General features: G+C 29.3%; 3 protein-coding genes across 6 annotated transcripts in view; 2 read left to right on the top strand and 1 right to left on the bottom strand.

The window, feature by feature from the left end:
* Positions 1 to 5840: 5840 nt before the first annotated feature.
* LOC101489323 (ribulose-phosphate 3-epimerase, cytoplasmic isoform-like) lies at positions 5841 to 12638 on the top strand. 2 transcript variants are annotated; one of them, XM_073369813.1, is made up of 7 exons: positions 5841 to 6115; positions 7209 to 7255; positions 10080 to 10142; positions 10252 to 10358; positions 11392 to 11489; positions 11691 to 11870; positions 12252 to 12638. In XM_073369813.1, the coding sequence occupies exons 1-7, from the start codon at positions 5999 to 6001 to the stop codon at positions 12405 to 12407; spliced, it is 768 nt and encodes a 255-aa protein (XP_073225914.1). In that variant the 5' UTR covers positions 5841 to 5998; the 3' UTR covers positions 12408 to 12638. The 2 variants fall into 2 exon arrangements, with proteins under 2 accessions (XP_073225914.1, XP_004504019.1); XM_004503962.4 differs by having other exon boundaries at positions 5842 to 6115; positions 7251 to 7255.
* Positions 12639 to 14386: 1748 nt separating this feature from the next.
* Positions 14387 to 20450, bottom strand: LOC101488997 (uncharacterized). Of its 3 annotated transcripts, none has more exons than XM_012716777.3 (16): positions 20170 to 20447; positions 19952 to 20074; positions 19709 to 19857; positions 19554 to 19623; positions 19370 to 19465; positions 19076 to 19218; positions 18806 to 18872; positions 18548 to 18630; positions 18271 to 18444; positions 17776 to 18172; positions 17593 to 17687; positions 17448 to 17491; positions 16084 to 16282; positions 15779 to 15923; positions 15501 to 15628; positions 14387 to 14758 (listed from the first exon to the last, which is right to left on the bottom strand). In XM_012716777.3, the coding sequence occupies exons 1-16, from the start codon at positions 20213 to 20215 to the stop codon at positions 14618 to 14620; spliced, it is 2100 nt and encodes a 699-aa protein (XP_012572231.1). In that variant the 5' UTR covers positions 20216 to 20447; the 3' UTR covers positions 14387 to 14617. The 3 variants fall into 3 exon arrangements, 2 of the variants coding, with proteins under 2 accessions (XP_012572231.1, XP_004504018.1); XM_004503961.4 differs by having other exon boundaries at positions 18548 to 18639; positions 20170 to 20446; XR_012163453.1 differs by lacking the exon at positions 15779 to 15923 and having other exon boundaries at positions 14540 to 14758; positions 18548 to 18639; positions 20170 to 20450.
* A 2949-nt stretch (positions 20451 to 23399) lies between these two features.
* Positions 23400 to 24107, top strand: part of LOC101515781 (large ribosomal subunit protein eL6x-like) — a 1821-nt gene continuing 1113 nt past the window's right edge. The window contains exons 1-2 of the mRNA XM_073369942.1: positions 23400 to 23724; positions 24046 to 24102. Of these exons, the coding sequence (XP_073226043.1) occupies positions 23465 to 23724; positions 24046 to 24102 (317 nt within the window). The 5' untranslated portion in view covers positions 23400 to 23464. The remainder of the gene's footprint in view (positions 23725 to 24045; positions 24103 to 24107) is intronic.

Below are 24107 nucleotides of genomic sequence, written 5' to 3'. Positions count from 1 at the left end.
AATAAATAATAATCCACATTTGAAATTAATAACTACGAAAGATTAATTGAGTTTAGTGGCTAAGTATTATTGCAATTTAGTATCATATTCAATGGACTGACAACGGAATCGTGTTGTGTTTTTTGCTTCTGTACTGCTAAAACATTTTAACACCTATTTTTTATTGTTGTATTTCTAATAGAATTTGGATTGAAGTCTTTGACTAGATTGGAGTTAAAGGCTCTTGCAATCACAAAAGTTTTAATTTTCTGCAAAAATGACTTCAATTTGAAAGGAAAAAAAGGCAAGTAAGGCAAACCATATTGCTTGGCTAACAAAAGTTTGGTGTCTCCGAACACAAAAATGAAATTATTTTCAAGGCTGAAGTATCTGATGGCACGGGACTATTGAATCACATTAAGTCTTTGTCTTGGAGTTGACTTACACAACACATAAAGCAGGAAGATTATACTATAACTATGTTGATAGGTGTTTCAATCCCACAATATGTATTGAGAATTATAATTGATTTAAATTTTTAATATATTTGCTTATTAAAAAAATTTATCCACTTTGACCAATTATTCTCTCTATTATATACTTAGTTGTTTTGCATTTCTTTAGTTTTTTTTTTTCAACCTTCCTCCCATTTTCAATGTTTCGTCCTGCAATGAAACCTTGATCAGTACACTTTGTACAAAGTGCGTAACGGAAGAATATTTATTTTTGTGACTTGGTCAAATTAAGTGCACATGACAATATAAGAGTAGTTGTGTCATTGGCATATTTTATGCCAATTGTTATATTTTAATAATGTTATTTATTTTAGATCACTTAAACTCATTATTTGTTTACATTATTATAAATAAAATAAGAGTGTAACATTTATAAATAAAATAAGAGTGTAACATTTGTGAGCGAAAATGTCAAATATAAACGTATAGTGATGTGTGAGAAAAAAGAAATAAAGTCAGAAAAAAGTATGTGATATGTCTATATCAAGTGTTTGAAAAATATTTATATTGTTTCAAAATAGTCTTCAATATTTTGTTTATGTGATAAATTATCTAAGTTAAATATGTTAATTGAATGAGATTGATGAAGAGATTAAGTTGATTAATGATTGAGGATATTGAAAATTCAATGTAGTTACGCCTCAATGTCAACAAGTTCTGATAATAACCTATAAGACATGAATCATAATGTTGTATGTGAAGACTAAAACAAACAAGAAGACAATCCATTATTTCTTTTATTTGGTGTCCCATAGAAACAAAAAGAAAGAGTAAAGTGACGTGGAATCTACACACATGTGGTCAATTAAGTGTTAGATTTGGTTAAAAGTTATATTAGGTGTTGTAACTCATCAACTACCAATGGAATTTTCTTGACCACAAATTTAAATGTGATTAATCTTGATTTTCAAGTGTTAAAATTTACATCTAGGTTAAACACTTAAGATTGTGGTTAATAATGTTTAAATTTGTGGTTAATAATGTTCAGTTGATGGTTAATGAGTAATCCAATCTTGATATATGTATTAACCGCTCATTGAACTGCGTGAACCTAACCACATGTGTAAACTGTGATAATCATTTAAAAAGTCAAGGGGGTGTTATTTGTTACTACTTACTATTATGAATTATAATTTTTCTTATGGAATATATATTTTGTTTCATTAGGAAGATGGGTTACTGACGTTTCTCATTATGCTTCCTTTGCAGGATGGGTAAGGTGTTATTGTCTTGGTCTGCTAATGCAGTTATCTTCGATCACCATTGAAGAAAGATGAGAGAAAATGTTATTTTCAATTATATCATTCTTTATCTTATTTATGTTCGTCCACACACTAAATCTTATAAGAATACTTTAACTTTTTACTGCAAATAATATTGATTCAAAAATTCAAAAGTGCAGGTTATAAGAAAACCAACACTATATATACTACTAGTATTTTTAATAAATGAGAAATAAAGCGCTCTTCTTTCGTGTTTTAATTAAATTAATAACTAAAATAATAATTAAATTAATTATTTTAAATCATTTTAAGTTGATGATTATATAATCTAATATAAATAATTAAATTAATTTAATTGTGTAAATGAATATACATTTAAATTAATTAATGTAATGATGAATTAATTTATTAAATTCAAACAAAAAATAATGGAATTTAAAAATAAATCATTTAATATAATATTTTAAATACAATCAACATTTATCTCTTTTCTATGTCTTCTTATATTTTTTGTCATCTCCTTCTCTCTTTCTTACATTCTTCTCAGAATCTTAAAACTTACTACTTACTCCTCTTACTCGTTCGTAAGCATGCCACTGGGTTTAAGATCCACTTATTATAAGAATAATTAAAACTTGCAATTTTGCTTTTTAGCCACTTTTAGGACAGGAATTGAACATCTTCTAACCAACCCTCCACCGAAACTTCTCTGTTATTGAAAATATTTTCATTGCTACCTTTCCAAATAACCCACATACATGCAGACCAAATCACATCGAACCTCTCCACTCCACACCCTACCCTTCCAAAACCAATCAACCCTGCAAATACGGTTTATGTGTTAGATGGGTTTCCATCAACACATCATTTTTCTTTAACACCCTTTTGTACGCTTATTCGAAACTGAACCTAGTAAGTGATGCACATAAACTGTTTGATACTATGCCTCATAGAAACCTTGTTACTTGGTCTTCAATGATTTCTATGTACACTCAATATACTTGCAATGTAGAAGCATTAACGTTGTTTTGTCAGTTCATGAGAAATTGCAATGAGAAACCAAACAAATACATTTTAGCTTGCAAGCAAATGGGTTGTCTCACCCAAGCTATCCAAGTGCATGGCTGGTGGTTAAAGGTGGATATGTTCAAGCTATCCAAAGTAGAAGTTTTAAAGCCAAATTTTTTTAAATTGAAAACCAGTTTAAAAAATCAGATTTTCAAATACGAAAATTGGTTTCATAACTAAATTTTGAAAGTATTGATTTCATATAGGGATGGAACATTAACTTATCATCCATCACTTATTTATCCATCCACAAAATGAAAAAATAGTTAATGGATTGGATTCAATCCATCGTTTAAATGATATATGGATGTTTAAATGATATATGGATGAATCCAATTCATTCTACAATTTTTTTAAAATCCTATGAATTACATTTTTATTTATTTACATCCAATTGATTATATTTATTTATTATAAATTCGTAATATAGATATCTTTAATAAATATTATTATAATTATTCTACAAATATTTTTACTATTTAAAAACAGTTTAGTTCTTAAGTTGAACGTTATGTTTTGAGTTTGGAGTTATCGCAGTTGTACGAATTAATTATGATAATATTTATCATATTTTCTAAAACAAAAAAAAAATAAAGTTTAATTATTTTTTACAAAAAATACTGTTTTTTTATATAATTTAAAAAACCAGTTTTTTATATAATTTAAAAAACCAGTTTTTTATATAATTTAAAATAAACTTTTTTTTATAGTTTAAAAATAAAATTTTCTGAAAATAGATTTATTTATTATTTGAAAAAATTGAAACATTTTTTTTTGTATTCAACTGAAATTTTAAGTATTTTAAAAACCAATTTTTGTTTATTATTGATAGTGGTAATCTAATTGTAAAATAAAAAATAAAAATTATAATATATTTATTTTAATATTTAATTAATAATAGTAGTGGTGGTTTCGGGCTATCGGCCACCTCCAACCAAATACTCCTTCTAAACACTTCCTTACGCATTAAAAAAAATATATGAAACTTACAAAATAATTTATAAAAAATAACCCTCGTTAACAAGTTAGTTTTATAAGAAATAATTAAATACAATATAAAAATTTAAATTAAATAGTATATATTTTAACGATTTAGACCTCCTTTAAACCTAATATTATTTTAAATCATTTAAAGGAGGTTTTTTTCTTTCAAATAATAAAATATAAGATTATGTTCTTGAAAATAGCATTCCTTTTTTTTTTTTTGGACTCAATTGAAATTAACATTCTTGAGAATATTGTTTTTAGAAGTTTCATTATCAGACATAACTCATAGTAATATATTTGATAACTATTTACTATTGTAGTAAAGTTTTTAAATTTTATTCTTATACAAAAAGTTTTAAAAATTTATTTAAATTAAAAAGTAAAAATTTATAAAATTTGAAAAGTTAGTGATTTTTTCTCATTTGCATAGATTTTTCTCTTCATTTATCTAAATAAATAGTTTTATGTAAAATTGATTTTTTTTTCTCGTGATTTCATCGTATAAGTATAGTGTTGTTTTGTTCATTATTTCAATGTAGTTGTTTGAGTATTATGAAATAAATAAAGTCTGATAAATAATTATTTTAGTTAAAATTTAAATTTAAATTTTTTTAAATAATTTATATTAATTGCAATTCATTAACAACTTGAGTTCAATTAGTTGGTTAAATAGGATAATATATTCGGTAAAACTTATAAAATAAATTGCTATTATTTTAAAAAAAAATTAAAAGTACTATATTGTTTATTATGAATTATTTATAGACTAATCAAAATGCATAATATTCCTTTTAATAATAATAATATTTAGCTAAAATCAAACGGCTAACCCATTTAAACCCGACGGGTACCCGCCTGGATATTTTCCCCTTTGTTGGGACTATAAATATTAACTCATTTCTTCTTCGAAGCAACGTATCAAGAAAAAATGGAATCTGATGATGAGATTGAGGTAGATCAAATTGAATTAGAACAAATTGAATCAAAGTTTTTGGGTATATGTGCTTCTATGATACTTCAACTTGATTTGTCCTTTCATTTTTTTGAGAGCAACGGAATGAGGAACTACACGCGGGTTTAAATCCAAATGCTGTTATACCTCCTAAAAATGTTTTTAAAAATGTTTTTAAGGCCTATGTTAAGCATTTGTATATGAAAGAAAAACTGAAGCTTAAACAAGAATTGGCTGAGATTCCTAATTTACATTCTAAATTTATTATACATTACCAATATACTATACATTTTACATTCTAAATTTATTATTAAATATCATGCAAATTCAAAAGAATTCAAAGGATTCATAAAAGATTAATGAAGATTAATAATCACAGTTTTTATGTGCATTGTAATTTTTTTTTATCATAGAAATATTATTTTTCTTTAGTATTTTATAAATAGTACCGGAATGAAAAATATTTTGCCACTTGATACATCAAGATTTATATAAATTTTTAAATGTGATGTATTTCATATAAATAACATATTATGTTGAATAATAAAAATAAAAATTCATTATTAAGTTACTTACTCATCTTTACATTTACTAATTTACTTAATTTATATATGTCATGTCAATTATTTTAAAAATTCTTATTTCATCTAATCTAATTATTTAATTTTTTAATAATTATTGTTTTTATTTATTTAAAATTAAGAGTATTGTTTTATAATAAGTTTTTTTGGAAAGAAAAAAAAAATATTCTTTGGAGAATTCAAAAATAAGATTAAAGGGTGGTGTTGGAGTCATTTTTTTTATCAGTAATATTAATTGAAAGTAGTTTTTAAATTAGATTAAGATTATATTTTTTTACTGTAAATTGTTTTTTTAAATCAACTTATTAATTTAATGTCAATCAAATTTATGAGAATTGATATATATATATATATATATATATTAATATAATAATTTATTTATTAAAATAGTTTCTGTCCGACGAACGGATTACCTACTAGTTTTCTTTATAGTGAAGATAAGAGTTCCACTTGGCATATTTTGGATGGTTTGATGTATCAAACGGTACAAAAACAGGGAACATTACCCTGCCTTTCCCCGCAATAAAGTTACATAATCTTCTACCAGAATATTAGTCCAAAGCAGCCACCAAAAATTGTGACCTTAAGGAATTAAGGTCAAACCTGCAACCAGTATCAAAACCGTGTTTAAATTGTTTTGGTTATTGTTGTGCGTTTTGCTTCGCCATTCACAAACCAACGCCAAAGAGAATTATGGGAGTGACATCCAAAATCGCTCCTTCGATGCTTTCATCGGATTTCGCCAATTTGGCTTCCGAAGCTCATCGTATGCTCAACTATGGCGCTGATTGGCTTCACATGGACATCATGGTACGCCCTTCGCTTTCCCTATCTCCTTTTATTAATTTATTTATTTATTTATTTATTTAACTTTTCATTCACCATAACATATTTTCTTTTATTGCTTGCTTCGAATTTATACTCTATTCGGTTAAAATTTGTAGATAGCCGATTTTGGATGAACTTATAGCAGATATGCTAGCTGATAGGGGATAAACTTGAATATTGAATTTGAAGTGTTTTGATAAAATTAGTCATTGAGTTCAACGATAATTTTAAAATGCTATAAAAAGATAATTTTAATTAATATATACATTTTTTCAATTAAGATGATGAAGGTGAAAATGAGAAAAGATGTGATATGTTATAAGCTCAAACTCTATTGAAACAGTTGTAGGTTCCGAACAAAAAATGGTTACCAAGAAGCTCTATTTTGGGCATATGAGTTCACACGCTATAAGCTGTCCTCTATAAACTAGTGGTTTGTAATTGGCAAATGGACACTTGCCTTTTTCTTTCTAACAATTCTAAACTTTTGCACACCATTTACTTTCTACTTCTATGATTTAATTTAATGACCTTTATTTCCACATAGACATTCATAATATCTAAACAGAAAAATAGTCTCAATTCTGTTTTTGTTTAATGACTGTGTAGTTGGTCCTTAATAAATTCATCATAAATGTTATTTTAACATCAATCTGGGAGTACAAAATTTGACAACTATTTAAACTGTTAACGTAGGTCACACATGTGGTCAATTAAGTGTTAGATTTGGTTAAAAGTTATATTAGGTGTTGTAACTCATCAACTACCAATGGAATTTTCTTGACCACAAATTTAAATGTGATTAATCTTGATTTTCAAGTGTTAAAATTTACATCTAGGTTGAACACTTAAGATTGTGGTTAATAATGTTTAAATTTGTGGTTAATAATGTTCAGTTGATGGTTAATGAGTAATCCAATCTTGATATATGTATTAACCACTCATTGAACTGCCTGAACCTAACCACATGTGTAAACTGTGATAATCATTTAAAAAGTCAAGGGGGTGTTATTTGTTACTACTTACTATTATGAATTATAATTTTTCTTATGGAATATATATTTTGTTTCATTAGGAAGATGGGTTACTGACGTTTCTCATTATGCTTCCTTTGCAGGATGGGTAAGGTGTTATTGTCTTGGTCTGCTAATGCAGTTATCTTTATTCTCAATTGTGAGATTGCGACTCAAATTGACTTGGTTTTAAGCTTTAATTTCTGTTTTTTCCTTTGTCTTTTTTGTGATTTGTCTTGTTAGTTAATGTTTTAACTTTGACTTCACCTTGTTGGTTGGGATCCTGCAATGATAATCTATGAAGCACACTTAGACATAAACACCGGACACAATATTGATATTGACACATATACATTGATAATTATTTGAGAAAATAGATATGATTGAATGTAATCATATGTGTCAGTGTCATCTTGGTGTCAGATTGACACTTGTCGAGTATTGGACACACATTCAATCTGAAGTGTGCGTGCTACATAGATTGATAATTGATCATATTTCTTTTGTCTGCCTAGTTTGCCCATATAGCTATTGCTACCTGTTACATTGTTGTTCTATTCTGATGAGCGAAAGAAGATAAAGGTTTACTATCCAACACATTGTGATTTGAACTTTGAGCTATTAAAAGTTGAGAAAAATGAAGTGTCTCTCACCTGGAGAAAAATAATTTTGGGGAAGTTTCTTGCACTCCCTTGTGTCAATTTGTTTCTATATTTGTACAGCCAGTTTGAGTTAGCCACAATTTAGTTCTTTTGTAAATTTGAGATAACACGTAAAGTTCTTTCATGAGATTATAACATTATGAACCTAAGTGGATGATACATGAGACAAAATAGGTGTAGAAGTGAAAACATTAGGGATAAAGTTGCGTACCATCCAATGTGGAAAACATGGTGGAGTCTTGTTAGATGGTTTGAGCATGTGTGGGGAAAATCTAGAAAAGCTTCAATAAGGGAGGGTACATCATATAGAGGGTAATCCAATACTTTGAGGTTGAGAGAGATTAAGGAAAACTATAAGCTAAATTTATGAGTAGCTATTTAGATTTAACTGTCATTAGATATGATCTATGACAAAAATTATACTTTTACTTGATCCATCCATCCATCCTATAACCAATCCTTCCTAGTGGGAATTTTTTGTCCTAGTAGCTTTGGATTAAGGTGAATAGTATACATCAAATGGGAAAATGAGATCATTCACCATTGAACAAGAATTCACATTCCCTACTGCTATAATGAATACGGTGTTCTAAATGTGTTGTCATTTGGGATGTTTTATCTGCATAAATAGATGGTCAATTGCCAGTCGTTCAATAACAAGAAATAACATGATCAAGATCTTAGTGCAGGTTATGATACAATATTCATTTTTAAGCAGTGATGCGTTATGATATTTTGCTGTTATCATTTTCGGCTACCGTGAGTTTTTATTTTCACAGCTTTGGTTGATATGCTGATAGAACACTGCAAATTAAGAGGAATCAGGGCCCGAAGAGTGGGCCCCACTCACCCAAGTCACACACCTCACACACATTTAGTTTCTAGAAGGATGAATGGAGGAAATAAAAGCTAGTTAATAATGTCTCTTATTCTATTGATTATCCATTAAAGGAATGAAGGAAGGGGAAGTGGGAAAGACATTCAGTTTCAAGAAGGATGAATAGAGGGAATAAAAGCTAGTTAATAACTCTCTGGTTAGGAGCAATTTTGCTCTGGTTTAGGAGTTCTTAGAAGTTAAAAGTCTGGTTTAGTTTTTCTTTTTGCATCTTCTCCTGATCTTGTCATTGTAATTTTAAGAAATAATATACCATTTTCTTCCATTAAAATTATGAGTTCTATCATATGCACTGTCATACTAAATCATATATTTATAAACCATCATAGTAAATTTTGATTTTATCTTCAATAAGATGACTTGCACTCTTCAGGCTCCGACTGAATGTTTTCTCCTTATCTCTTTTTCTTTTTTTATAAATTATGAATTGTATTTTGTTTGCCTAGTTATGTGTTTTGATTGATACCACATTCATCCCTCTATTGCATACATGCCTCTAACATAGTATTGTTTTTAGCATTTGTAATGTGAGCTTGTGGCAGAGGCCTTCACTCTTTATCCTCAATCTCTAGTTTATTTAACTGTGGCAGATTTCTGATTGAATTATTGTTTGCAACCTGGCATTCAATTCACATCTGTTTTGAAACAGATCATTATCTTGCACTGTATTGAAATTAGGCAAGATATCTTTATTATGAAAGCGATATGGAATAGGACTGCAGTTTGGACATTAAACTAAGTACTACTCTGGACTAAGGATTCAATTATAAAAAAATAACTATTTCAACACTTAATAACGATGATAGTTAAATGCGTTTAGTTTTCATGATTTCACGCAAAAATGAATACATTTACTAACCTACGCCTAATTATTATGATTATCTCGTCACAACATTATTAGATTAGTTTAAGGGTATTTTTGAAATAATAGTATTCAATATTTGTAGATTAGTTGACTTTTGCTTATATTTAAGTCCAACAAGTTTAAGCATTTTTTTTGCTTATAATTGAGTCCAGAGGAAATACATATCATGCTGAATGATCTTCTAATTGATGGAAATAAAAAAAAAACTCCAGTGGCTCTATTTACCTTTCAAGCTTCTGTTTGTAATGTTTTGAAGCATCAAATCAAAAAGTAAAGCTTTTGTGTAGGTGCTAGTTTTGCTCAGTATTCATTTAATTTCATAATGATGGAAAGGAAATTTTGTTCATGAACATGAGTTGGTTGCTATGGATGATCTGGAGCCACTTTGTGGTGCTAATTTTTATTTATTTATTATTAAACATTACCACACTCTATTTCATTGCTTGTGTTGACGATTAAATTGTTGAAAAAGTTTCCTTTCCTTCCCCATTTTTCATCTATTTTTGTGCAGGCACTTTGTCGGTAATTTAACTATCGGCGCTCCAGTCATTGAAAGTTTGAGAAAGCACACAAAGTAACAATCTTCCTTCTTCACTGATTTAAATGCTTTTGTGCATAATATTTTTTGTTCCTATTGGCATGATATATGGTGAATTTGAGTCAATAGTGATTAACCTTTGCAGGGCGTATTTGGACTGTCATCTGATGGTTACAAATCCTCTTGATTATGTTGAACCTTTCGGAAAAGCTGGTGCTTCTGGTTTTACATTTCATATAGAGACATCAAAAGGTTGGTATTGATACAGTGGTTTTCAAATCAAGATTCAAATAGTGAATTAGAGAACCATTTTTTCGAATCGTGAATTGAATCTTATTATTAATCTAATAGTAAGATACTTGACTAATGAAAATAGGGTATTTTTAATTTCAGTAAAAGCAAGTGAAATAACAAAATTATAAACTTATTATATATCTTGGGGTATAGCAAAATCGTAAATTCTGGGATTGTAACATGGATCTTAAGATCCCACAAAAAATTATAGCATAATTAAAAAATATAACCTTAATTTAAAAATTTATTAATTTAAACATAAAATAAAACTAAAAGAGATTTAAAAAGACATCAAACTAAAAATTTCACCACCACCTATACAAAAATCCCATGCTTCCAGCATCTAAAAGCAATAAACAAATATTTTTTGTTTTTTAAAAAATAAACAAATCATTTTATACTTTTTTTTACAAATAAAATCATTTTATATTATTGATTAAAGAATAATATAGCATTATATATTTCCTTTCATTGTAATTTATAGCATAGTATATTTCCTTTTTTAAATCACAATAGCAATTATTATTAATTATATAAAATCAAAAAGGAAAGCAAGTTAAAGATTCAAGTTAGCAATGAAATGACAAGAAAGCAAGTTAATTAATTACGTATTTCCTTTTGTCTCGTGCCTCTAACAACCTTGACGTGCCTCAATAATTAAAAATTCAAGTCAGCAATGAAATGACAAGAAAAATGTCTGACTATATGAAGTTGGCAAAAAAAAGTGGCTGACTACACTAAATTTTGGCATCGGTTCATTAGAATGAATCAGGATCATCTTTATTATTGGGGTTTATGATGGGATTCTTCTCCAAATAGATTCATGCTAAAGATTTGTATTCGACATACGACTCACATGTATCGTAAGATACTCATAACCATGCTCGATACTTTCTTCCTCTTGTCCGTCTTCTCATATGCTGTTTTCTTCTGCCCACCTTTTATATATTATTTCTTGTCCTGCTTTCTTAGAAGTGGTTTTTGTCGGCAGACAACTGGAAAGAACTTATTGAAAACATTAAGTCACACGGCATGAGGCCTGGCGTAGCGATAAAACCTGGGACATCTGTAGAAGAGGTTTATCCGCTGGTATGCATTTTTAACTTCTCTCGTAATCATTTGGTCATATCAACATAGCTGGGTCATGTTATCATCATTAATCTTATGTGACTAAGTATCTTGAGTATTTTCTTCGTGAACTTGAGAACAGTATTTCACTCATAGATCTTAGTCTTAAGAGGGTCTTTCTTTGTGTGTGTTGTTATAATCTTAGTTTAGTTTTTTTCATAGGTTGAAGCTGAAACTCCTGTGGAAATGGTTCTTGTGATGACTGTAGAACCTGGATTCGGAGGACAAAAGTTTATGCCAGAGACGGTGTATGATACTTTACTTATATTTTGGTTAATTTCCCCCTCTTTTTCAAACCAGGTACGGATACTGAGGAAGAAGTATCCAGCACTTGACATAGAGGTATCTCTTTCGATTTTCTTGTTTGTAACTGTTAAATATTATATTAGAATGTAAATATTATATTATATTAGGTGGGCTGTAAGTATTCTGGCCCGTTAGTATTACTGTAAATTAGGGTTGTTTAATACCCTTTGTCTATATAAAGAAATTCCGTTGTGTAGTTGAAACAAACGGGTTATTCAATATGTCTCTCAATACTCTTTATATTCAATAGTAACTTCTTTTATGTCAAAACAAATGCATATTTTCTTCATGGTTGTAAACACATAATATAATTGAAATTTTCAACTTCAATGATTCTTGAACTTTGAAGTCCTTTACATTTTACACTTTGTAATGTTCTTCACTACTTGTCCAATGACAATAGAATTTTGATTGCAGGTTGATGGTGGTTTAGGGCCTTCAACCATAGACATGGCTGCATTAGCGGGAGCAAATTGCATTGTTGCCGGAAGTTCAGTATTTGGAGCCCCTGAGCCAGCTCAAGTAATATCCTTACTGAGAAATTCTGTTGAGAAAGCCCAGTTAACATATTAATTTGCTTGTATTTATATATTAAGATATTATCATGAAGGCGTACATTTTGAATTCGAGAGAACAGATCCGAGAGATAAGAGGGATGAGTAGTAAACTATTTTCATAAATAATAGGATAACAATTAAATAGCTAGACGGTCGAGGGCAGAGACCTCTCGTTGAGCTTAACTAAATTATTCAATCCATCAAAGTCTATTCATAAATAATAACATAACACATATTCATCAACTAATTAATGTTTTATAATAGTAGACCATAATTTATATTTAATAATAATTTTTAATAATTGGTTATTCTCAATCTATGATTGATTAATTAAAAAATTAATCTAACAATCTCTCACTTGATTGACAATAATTAATTACTAAAATTGTATGAATTTTAATACTAGGATTTCAATTACGGTCATAACACTTATCATCCAAAGAGAAATATATGTTGGATATTCACAATAAACCTAAATCACATATACAAATATATGACATATAATAATCAATATTAAATCGTACATATCATGATAGTAGGATTCATAACTTTGCACGAACGATGAACAATAAGGATGTGAGAGTTGCTGCCCTTTTTTCAATGTACATTTACAAGTGTGTATATTGTCATAATGGGATGGTAGAATATTTATTTATACGCAATTGAGGGATGAACCTCTTAACGGTCTAACTAAAAAAACGACTCAACCTCATCATAGATCATTTCCAAATACAACATAAATAGTAAATATTCATATTTTAAATAAGTACATATTAGTTAATTAAAGAAATCTATTTAATTTCAACACTACAAAAAAAGAGATCAATTGTGACACTTAACTTTTAGTGATATTTCTTTATTAATCACTATAGTTACTTTTAGCTACAGACAAAGTGTCACTTATTCTCATTTATATTAATTTATATTAATTTATAGAATAGGTAGTTCTATGATTTCAAGCGGAATCAACTCATTACTCAAACCAATTTTCTTTGCACCCAAACGCTCTCCAGAAAATCTCTTCAATTTTCTCGAGAAAATCTCTTCATGTCGTGGCAAGTGACGTCGATGATCACCTTCTATGTGACATCGAAGGTAACCACCTCACTTCTGATGCTATCCTCGGTCAAGACGGTAGCGTTTGGACTCAGAGTCACAATTTCCCTCAGGTTTTCAATTCTCTACATAATCATCATTTGATCTCATTCTTATATTCAATTTCGATATGTTCCTTTGGTAATTCATCGCTTACTTAATCACTTAATTTTGATGTTCCCAGTAGCTCTATTTTCTACAACAATATGAAGATCTATGCATTTATAAATAGGAGTGGTTGTTGCACTTGAAGAACAATAGGTTTATCCAAGAAACATCATTCACTTGTTTTTCCAAACAAGTTATCAAAACTCTTCTTTTATCATACACATTTCAGCTCTTCACTCCAAATTCTTGGTTCATCATGGAATAATAACAGATAATTCTTTAAAAAAATAATTAAATTCGGTGAAATTAGTTAAATTTTATTTATATTTTAAATTAAAAGCTATAAATATTATTTACTTATAAATGAAATCGGAAATTCGAAGCAATACTTTTTAATTATCTTATTAGATGTATAAGGATTCTGGAACAGAGCCCCGACTAAAAGAACGGTTTCTAATCAATCTAGTAAATTGATCCATAATAGTATTTTGTTTTATTTTGGTCAACTTATCAGGGACAGCATTGTGGAGGAAATTCAAAGCGAGTGCCCTTTTGAGAATAGAGATTATCGATTCTTAAAATCAAATTGACAGCCACTTTCTCTTTCATTTCATGCAGGAAACATATTTTAGGGAAAAAGAAAACCTTTAGCAAACACATAACAGGAAAGACCACCTTCATTTTCAGCTCTTTTCAAATTCAAATGATCAGTTTCAAGTCCTTATGCTGGGTATAAATGCTTTAATTAATAACTGCCTTTGGGAGAATAATGTATGCCTTGTAGAAACAATCTGAATGATCAATCTGGAAGAAGTTGGCATATTTGATACTTGACCCCACTTACCTCCATATAAACATAATGGATTAATATATTCAGCAAACTTACATAAATCAATGTTATGAAATCATCTTACAAAAGACTATTAAATATCACGGATTACGAAATTGGAAGTTGGCAAATAGCACTTTGATAACTGGCTTTAAATTAAAAAAAATTAGATCAAAATTGTTGAGTATCATTCTTTAAACAGCACTTTGATAATGAGACCATTTTTCTAGATCATCATCATCACTATCGTCAGATTGCTCTGGATTTTGAAATGCCGTAGAACCATCCTGATCCTTAACATCGATGAGGTCCTGCTCAGTTGTTGTGACCTCTTCCTGCATTAAGATAAGAATCTTGAAAATTAGTAAGGTCAATTATGGGATAAGAATATTAGACTTCAGAAAGTAATGATTGTATGGATTCAATGGGATATCCTCAATCTATAAGTGCGAAGGACTTGGCAATTATAATTGTCTTTATTTGCTAGGTTATTTTAGGAAAGGCTTGACATATCACAAAGACAGGATAGTAAAGTGAAATGTTGTCCCTTATGCCTCCTCTGTTACATAGAGTAAGAGAGAGGGGTTCTAGAGGGCAATAACATCTCAAGCCAGAATTGGCATAATAACTGGTTTGCACTTATGTTTTCTCATTATTGTGCATTTCTTTTTTTCCCTTGGAGGATTTCTCAACACTACCACAATTACCAACTACACAAAACATTTTTTTTATCAAAAAGAAACAAAAGAGCAACTATTCAGTGCTAGATATCTTGCATCCTTGCAGCAATAAAAATAACTCGGCCAGCTGAACTTTAAAGCAGAAGATATCTAATGATCTAGGGTGAGAGTTTTAAACCCTATGGAAGCATTTAAGAAACAAAGGACTGAACCAAGTAAAAATATTAATTTTGGTGGAAAGACCGATTAAGTTTCACATATCCACAGGAAAATACCATGTGCAATAAGAATATTTCATTGATAAATATGGCATTTTTAAAGAAAAATAGCATAAATCATGTACATCAAAAGAATAGCGACATTAAACTATAAAATCAAACTGGCTAAAAGTGCATACTTTGGTTCCAGGTGGCGGGTCCTCAACCTCGTCCTCCGGCATGAAATCTGAGGCATCTCTAACATCTTGTTCTGCCTTGTTAGAAGTTTGTTTCTGTTTCTCGATCACCTTTTGAAAAAAAGAAAGATCTACAAGAGAGAAGAGTATAGATTTGATTCAGTAATATTTCATTCCCTCGTCAAGGAGTATATAAAGAACAATAGAATAGACCATTCTAATTTTATATTTAGCTATGAAATAGTAAATACTCTGACCATGAAAAGTAACTAGAGTTTAACCTGTTGCACGATTATTAAGAGCATCATATAACTGTAAAGGATGTTGCCGCTCTTCCTTCTTGTACTTCAACTTAATTTGATGCCGTGTTTTATCATGGAAAAGCTGTTGTATCATAGAAAAATCTGTGCCAAACTGCCTAACAGCCTATGTTTTTAAAAAATGAATAATTAATTTATTGAAAAGGTCAGCCCTTCCTCCCATCCCCCATCAACAAACCCAAAAAGGACAACTACTATGCATAATTGCATATAATAGTGTTTAAGAAAATAATAACACCAGACATTGTAAAGAACTACGCAAATACCTCATAAAACACTTCAGTATCTTGTTTTGACCATTTTCCCCTAGGTGCCTTGTCCATGAAAGACTGGTAATTGATTAAAGGGTTAGTTGATGTAATCTTTTCATTAGCTTGATCATCATCTAGGTCTCTGCTACCATCATCTGAACCAAAATTCTCGTCTTCATTATTAGCATCATCCTCATTAAGAAAACCCCTCATGCTGCATATAAACATTTTGAGAACTGAAATCTAGATAGAATACTGCATATGACTCAACAATGACAGTGATTCAGTAACAACAGCCACAGATAGTATACAGTGCATTTCATATATAATAGGGTCATGCTAACAAGTGCTCTTGTCAAATAACCAAAAAAGGAAAATTAAAGAAATATTTAATGTAAAAAAGATCACTTTTTAACATTTCAAGGCATTGAATGCACAACTTCCAAAAATAAATTTCCTTTGTTGCTTCTTTAACAAGTGCCCCAAGGGCACTTGTTAGCATTTCCCTATATAATGTTTCCCCTTTTCCTTTTGGTTCAATACAACTGAGGAGAGGGAGTTGTGGCCTGAATCTTTGAAGTCCCTTGATGAATACCAAAAATAGAAGGACCTTTCATTTTACTCACTAACTACCATCGTAGACTGCTGAGAAAGATGACTTAGGTTTCAAGATGACTTAGGTTTCTGAGTTATAGAGAACATGAGATTGGGTCTGAAAGAATATGGTGTGTTGTTCACTGAATGATTCTGATAGAGATTTAGTATTTATATTAGAGTGACTGTTGTAACTAACTAACACTATCAGTTAAGGGCAATTGCACTGAATAGTTATACTCCCATATTGTAACTAACTAACTAACACTTTCAAACCGGTTTTTTAAAATGGTGTTAAAATCCAAACCATCTAATTGGTTATCATACAGATATGGTTTGGATACCAAAAAAGCCAAACCATGAACACCCCTAGCTGTCACATCTACCATCCTCCATGACTCAAGCCACATGAACCAATTTTTTTCTGAAGGATGAAAATAATGCACTTCCGGACAACATGGCAATCCATTCGGTCATAATTTTGACAATAGCACAAGACTATAAGAATCACATTGAATTGTAGTAACTAAGAAGTGTATGGTGGTTTAAGCTAATTTTGCAGCATAGTTATGTTTTCATATTAAAAATTGATAAACATTGACCACAAAATACATGTTGAAAGTTGTGCAATTGTCTAACTGAAAGCCAACAGAAGAGTAACCGACTCCAATCAACTCTATCAAATACAATGAGTTTACAAATACATATCTTAACCTCTTAAGTTACTAGCTACACTAGTCACTATGTATACTCCAATAAATACACTCTGAAACTGCGTATCATACCTTTCATTGGTGGATGATGTTTTAGAAGTTATTGCCTCCTTTTTCTACATAGGGAAACAAATGGAACAATTGGTGAAATTTAACCCATAATACCTAATAACAATTGTTAGGCATTGTAACACAAACTATACTTGAGAATACGCACCGCCAATCGTTCCCTATAATCTGCAAGTAAAATAACATCCCTAATAGGTATTGTTCGATGATCAAGTTCTTCATCATCCAGCAGAGCCTTGTCCACTATGAAAATGAAAAATACTTTCGCAATAAGCATATAAAATATAATCATAAAAACAACAGTTAAAAAAATATGGCCCGATAAGTTTACCACATCTTTTTTTCCGCCGAGATGAATGCGAGAACTTTTTGGGAGGTTCCTTAGTAATGTTTTCTAAATCATCATTAGTTTTCTTGCGTTTTTCAGATGTTTTTCCATTTTTAGCCACAGATTTCTTTCTAGGCCTTGTTGATGCTTTTTTCTTCTTGGATAAATAATCCACTCCATCTTCTTCATCATTTTCTTCAAGTTCATCTCTATTAGCATCATAAGAAGGATCGGGGTCATCATCATCCACAATAGCCTCATTCAATGGTGAGTTTTTGGCAGGCTTACGAGCTGATTGTTTTCTTGGCTGTCTTGAGGTTTTTCCACTTTTATCCTCCATACCAGCAGCAACTGAAGATCTTTTATGCTTCTTTGGAGATTTTTTTCTCTCACTAGTATCCTGAGAAATATTGCAAATAAAAATGACAGAATCATCTACAGTCAGATTCACAAATCAGAAAAGTGGAGAAAAAAAACCAAATCATAATAGATATTTACTTCTTTCTCTCCAATACCATCTTGCTGCAAACTATCTGCCAATGTGGGACTATCTGTAGAATTTGCCAACCCGTCATGCATTGGTATTTCAAATGTTGGATCAGTGCCAGATTTCATGGTCTGATAATCATAGACATTGTCAATTGGACAGTCAGGATTCAAGTCTGCTCCTGCCTGAAACCAAGAATAACCATGCCCAAATTTATACCCAAAATCAATAACTATTTAGCATATTTTATAGGAAAATATGATATCCTAAATTATACATAATCTTCACCTGTGTTTCCGATCTACTTTTGTTATCATATTCTGGAAGGACAAAATTTTCCTCTGCACCCTTCATGTTGAATGAATTAAGATCTGTTTTTCCTACAAACAACTTTTCCAATCAGCACTGAAGAATCCTAGGGTCGGGTACTTACAGCTGGGTGAGAGCCAATTAAACGAGAGTGATAGAGAATAAATGGCAATTTAACTGAAGTTCATGGAAGATAAAAAGGAGTTTGAAAAGTGTTGATAGCATTTTATGACTTGCCTGTACCAGTTGCAGCTTCGTTGAGAAAGTCATCAAGTACTTCCAGTTCAGAAAAAATTTCTGCAGTCTATAGGTGTGAAATTTATCATTACTAGGCAAATTATTATGTTTTTTTGAAAAGGCTAAACAAGTAGTGCTGCAAAACAATTACAAAACTTGTCCAAGCTGCTAATATCAGAAACAAGCAGACCACAAAATCCAAAACGCCAAAACTAAAGATAGTAAATTATTAACAAAATTGAAGAAAAAAAATAGTAAATTTAATTTTACCTCTGCAGTTGATTTACCAAAGTTAGAAGGCCAATCTCTAGTTCCATTATCAACTAAAGCCTCTGAAGGCATAACATTAAGGGAATCTGGTTGTGAAGGAATAACTTCTTCCAAGCTTCTACTGTCTTCAGATAATGTAATACCTGAGCTTATAAAATCAAACTTATTAAGATAAATTGGTTGTCCTAAGAATTCCTGAAGTGGGTAAAGGTAAACTGGTTGAATTTAATCCACCACTGCCATCAACAATGGACAGAAAGGATGGAATATCATTAATGCAATTAGGCAACTCACCCGATTTTTCCATCATAACGCTAGATGATGCAGACGTATTAGCTGATGTTTTGCCTACTCTGGGTCGTGGCTTAATCTTGGGTTTAAACTTATGAGCTACAATGAAAAATAAATACAGATAATTTATCTTTTCAGGTATATAAAGTAAGTATACAATATTTACAATAACATCAATATCACTAACCATTCCCAGTGCCAGAATCAGGGAGGACATTGCTGAAAGGATCTAACTCAATTTCCTCAGACAATAATCCCTGGAAAAAATATCCTCCATAGGTTAATTAGACCGATTTAAAGCAGTTAAAGTACATGGAAAAGACGTAAAATTCAAAATTCTACCTTTCCCACTTCTCCAGAATCAAAATTTGAATGAATGTTGCTCTCGGATAATGCTGCAGTGTTACTATCGCCTGAATCATTCTTGAAGCCCGCATTTAGGGTATCTTGGAGTGAATTATGAATAACTTCCACATTATTCAATTCATTATCTACAACATTAACAGGGTGAACAACAAATCAAACAAAATACTGTAAGAATAAAAGGGGATTCAAAAAGGGAAATAATGTGAAAACATAGCTCACCGTTATTGTGAGTGGGTGATGATGATGCAACATTCACATTGTTCACATCTTGTGATGCAGATACATTCTTTTGAGGTTGATGTTTCGATTTAGCCTTAGGCGCGAACCTGGCACCGGGACGAACTAGAAAAGAATATAATAATCATATAATAACATTGAAATGATTAAAAAGAAAAGGTGTTAAAGATTATTTATAATTGATGGAGATTAACGGTTACCACGTGCAGAAGAAGTTTCAGATAGAAGATCGTCGAAAAGATCCATGAGGGAATTAATTAGGGTTTACTTTACTAGTCGCTTCACTAGTATATGCAACGCGGAATGTGTTGTTAGTTAATTGTGTTTTGCGGGGGCGGTTATCGAATCCGGGCAGTTGAGTTTAGTGCTACTGCAACTTGTTGTTTGTTATACATGACAAGGACGAAGCGCCAGCGCCTCAATTTTGATTGTTTTTCTTTAAGGAAGATAATCATGGGCCCTCCTCTTCGAAATAATGGGTACTGGGCTTCTTCGGATTACATTCCCATTTGTTTTTTATTTATTTATTTATTTTAGTTTAAATAATCAAACTTAGTAATTACTTTTTTTTTTACAAAAAGAAGTTATGTAATTTTTGGAATTGTTACAACAGACTCAATATCACAATTTTTATTGTGATATATTTGATTTGAAAATTAATCATCAGGTTGGACAAAATAGTGAGACAAAAACAACTTTGTTTGACTTTTACTACATCACATCACATGACAATTTTTTATTTCCATTACATTATTAAAAGTTTTAAAATATTATTTTTATTTTAAATTAAATTTTGTTTTTCTTTCTCTCTACAGTCACTCTTTTATCTTTATCCCTCTCTTCTCTTCTTTTGTCTCACTATGTATATTCTCATCTTTCTCGGTTTTGTATATCTCCTTCTTATTTCTTTACATTTCTCTTATTTCTCTTTCGCTTTTTAATATTAACGTTTATAAATATTAATATATATATATATATATATAAATAATTATAGTAAAAATAATTATTTTATCCAATTTCATAACACATCAAACACTGTCATACAAAATTATATGCCGTTTACATTGATCATTAAATAAATTTGAGTATAAAAAATTTATTTTGTATTGTTTCATCCAATATTCATTGTTTTGCGAATCAAAGGCTCCTAAATATTTGTTGTCACTTTAACTCTCTCATGTCAACTTTTTTTTTATCAATTGAGAGAAAACAACTAAAAGCCTTGAAGAGAGACAATGTAGCTCCTCATGCGCTAACACAAAAGTTCAATTGTGATTAGCTCATAACTTAGCCAAATGTCGACGCAAGAATTTTCTTTTTTATTTTTATTTTTACAAAATTGTTTGTTAATAACAAATGTATGTATAAATGGTTATATATATATATATATATAAATGTTAATAAATTAATGGTTATGCTAGTTTTTTTTTTTAAAAAAAACTTTTATCTTACACTCTTCTAATATTCTTAACGTATCAATTGAGACAAGGGACGAGTTTGAAGGACAGACTTTAAGTTGTGTTGTATAAAATATATATTAAAATATATATATATATATATATATTATATATATATATATATATATATATATTATATATATATATATATATATCATATTTTGTTTTTAGTCTATTTAAATTATTTTATTAAACAATGATCTTTCAAATGTTTTTATCAATAATTTTAATCTATACTTTTAAATTAACTCATGTGCATATTCGAATTTTTAAATGATTTTTTCAAATATGTTTAAAATGTTATAATAATATTTCTTACAAAAATTAATATTTTTTAACAAAGTATTTATTAAATATAAATTTTTAAACATTAAAAACTTAAAAAAAAAAAATAACACATATAATTCATCTATTGTTAAAAAGTTACAATTTTATTATGGCATAAATTATTATAATATTATAAACATCCATGCAACATATCAATAAAATTTTGAAATGATACATAAGAAATAATTTAAAAGTATAGATAAATAATGGCCATGCTCTAGCATTACAATTACAATCACATTTACTTAGTGTGATACTCATTAACAAAATCATGATTAGCATACAAACTTTTATTTTGTTTAAATTCATATGGTATCCAAAGTAAAAATGTGAAAGTAATCTAAAGTTCGATTGAAAAATAAGTAAAATATGCATATGAATTGTTTCAATCAAAATTCAAGTTCTCTAAAAAAAATATATTATTTATTAAAATTCATTAACCCTATTTTTTTTACAACAACTCGTAGTACTTAAATTCAACCACTTACCTAGATAAACATATCTAAAATACTGTTTGTTTAAGATTTTAAAAAAGTGAATTTATTTTTATATTTTTTAAATGATTTTTATAAAAATTTACTTAAAAATAGTATAACTTTTTTAGATTCATTTGTTATCAATTAAAAAAAATAATTTTGACATTCAAGAGTTTAAATATTCATTATTGGAGATTTTAACATGATAAAAACCACATTTAAAAAAAATTGATATTTATGAAGAGCTTCTCAAAATAACTCTTCATTTCAATCATTTTATGAAATTTCATTATCCAAAAAGAGTTATAGAAAATATATGAAATATTTAAAATCATATTTTAAGATAAACTATTTAAACTAATTTTCCATTTGAAACTTTATTTTTAAAACTCTTTTTAAAAAATATTATATAAATTAGATAAAATATATAAAAATATTTTTTTTTTAAATCTTAAACAAACAGACCCATACACCATATTTATACTCTTACACTATAATTTATACATACTAACTATTTTATGCTTTTACTTTTTAAAATATTTTTTTTTTACCACACTAAATTCAACTTGGATTTTTGAAAACTTAAAAAATGTTTTTCAAACACAAATGTGTTTTAAATGTTTTTAATTTTATGTATCGAATTTTTTTTCTTTAAATTTTTCGGAACATAAATGTATGTCATAAAATTCAAATTTTATGTATCAAAAAACTTTTTTCAAGTTTTTCAAAACACAATTGTGTTATGGAAATTTTTTAAAAAAAAAATTTTGCGGTACATAATTTTGTTTTTGAAATTTGTGTTTCAGATTTTTTTTTCAAGTTTTATGAAAACAATTTTTTTTAGAAAATTTAAATTGTGTTTTGGAAATTTTTTTAAAAGTTTTTCAAACACATTTGTGTATTAAAAATCTTTTTTAAAGTTTTCTGTAACACAAATGTGTACTACAAAATATAAAATTTAAATATTTTTTAAAAAGATTAAATTATTTTTTCATTAAAATATAAATATAGGATAGAGTAAAATTTTCTAAGATACAACTTGTACCTTAATAGGAATAGAAAATCAGAGAAACATGGAACTGGGCTTGGACCTATAAACAAATGAAAAAGAATACGGGCCAACGTAAGAGGGCCCGTTACATTACAAAGATTTATTTCCACATAACACAAAGCATTATCTTCCTCGCTCTCATTTGCGCAGACAAAGAAATTAGGGTTTGTGTCACGTAGCAGCAATGGCGCCGGCGAAGCAGAGAGCACCTAGGGTCACCAGAAACCCTGAATTGATTAGGGGTATTGGAAAGTACTCCAAATCCAAGATGTACCACAAGAGGGGTATCTGGGCTATTAAGGCAAAAAACGGCGGCGTTTTACCTCGCCATGATCCTAAACCTAAACCCGAATCACCTGCTGAGAAACCACCAAAATTTTACCCCGCTGATGATGTGAAGAAACCCCTTCGCAACAAGCATAAGCCTAAACCTACTAAGCTCAGGTTACTTATCACTATGAATCCCTCTTTCACTTGTTCATGTTTTTTAGAGTTTATATGTTGAGCTTTGTAATTCATTTTTATTTCAATTTAATTGTAATCTGGTGTTTATATGTAAATTAGGATCTGGGATAAGTTATAGTTTATTGGGATAATAACTGATGCATTGGTAGATGGATAATAATTAAATAAATTTCAGGTTTTTAAATTTTCACTAAAATCACGTTCTTTCTATCACTTCTATTTATCGTCATGTTATCTGAATCTCTTTATATGATTTAAATTTTGATATATATTTTTTGTCTTGGGTATTACTGTATTCAGGGCCAGCATTACTCCTGGGACAGTGCTGATTCTTCTTGCTGGTAGATTTAAGGGAAAAAGGG

The sequence above is a fragment of the Cicer arietinum genome, chromosome 6, assembly GCF_000331145.2.
Source record: "Cicer arietinum cultivar CDC Frontier isolate Library 1 chromosome 6, Cicar.CDCFrontier_v2.0, whole genome shotgun sequence".
In the NCBI taxonomy this organism is placed as follows: domain Eukaryota; kingdom Viridiplantae; phylum Streptophyta; class Magnoliopsida; order Fabales; family Fabaceae; genus Cicer; species Cicer arietinum.
Note: the sequence above shows the minus strand (reverse complement) of the source record. Positions and strands in the feature narration are given on the sequence as shown.

Bases quoted from the DNA above. Each gene is read 5' to 3' on its own strand.
- LOC101489323 (XM_073369813.1), top strand. From the start codon at position 5,999: ATGGGAGTGACATCCAAAATCGCTCCTTCGATGCTTTCATCGGATTTC. The intron at 7,256-10,079 runs GTAAGGTGTTAT...ATTTTTGTGCAG, and splicing joins ATGCTTCCTTTGCAGGATGG to GCACTTTGTCGGTAATTTAA. The intron at 10,359-11,391 runs GTTGGTATTGAT...TTTTGTCGGCAG, and splicing joins TCATATAGAGACATCAAAAG to ACAACTGGAAAGAACTTATT.
- LOC101488997 (XM_004503961.4), bottom strand. From the start codon at position 20,215: ATGGATCTTTTCGACGATCTTCTATCTGAAACTTCTTCTGCACGTG. The intron at 18,873-19,075 runs GTAAAATTAAAT...TCACACCTATAG, and splicing joins TTGGTAAATCAACTGCAGAG to ACTGCAGAAATTTTTTCTGA. The intron at 14,759-15,500 runs GTATGCACTTTT...ATCTTAATGCAG, and splicing joins ACCCGCCACCTGGAACCAAA to GAAGAGGTCACAACAACTGA.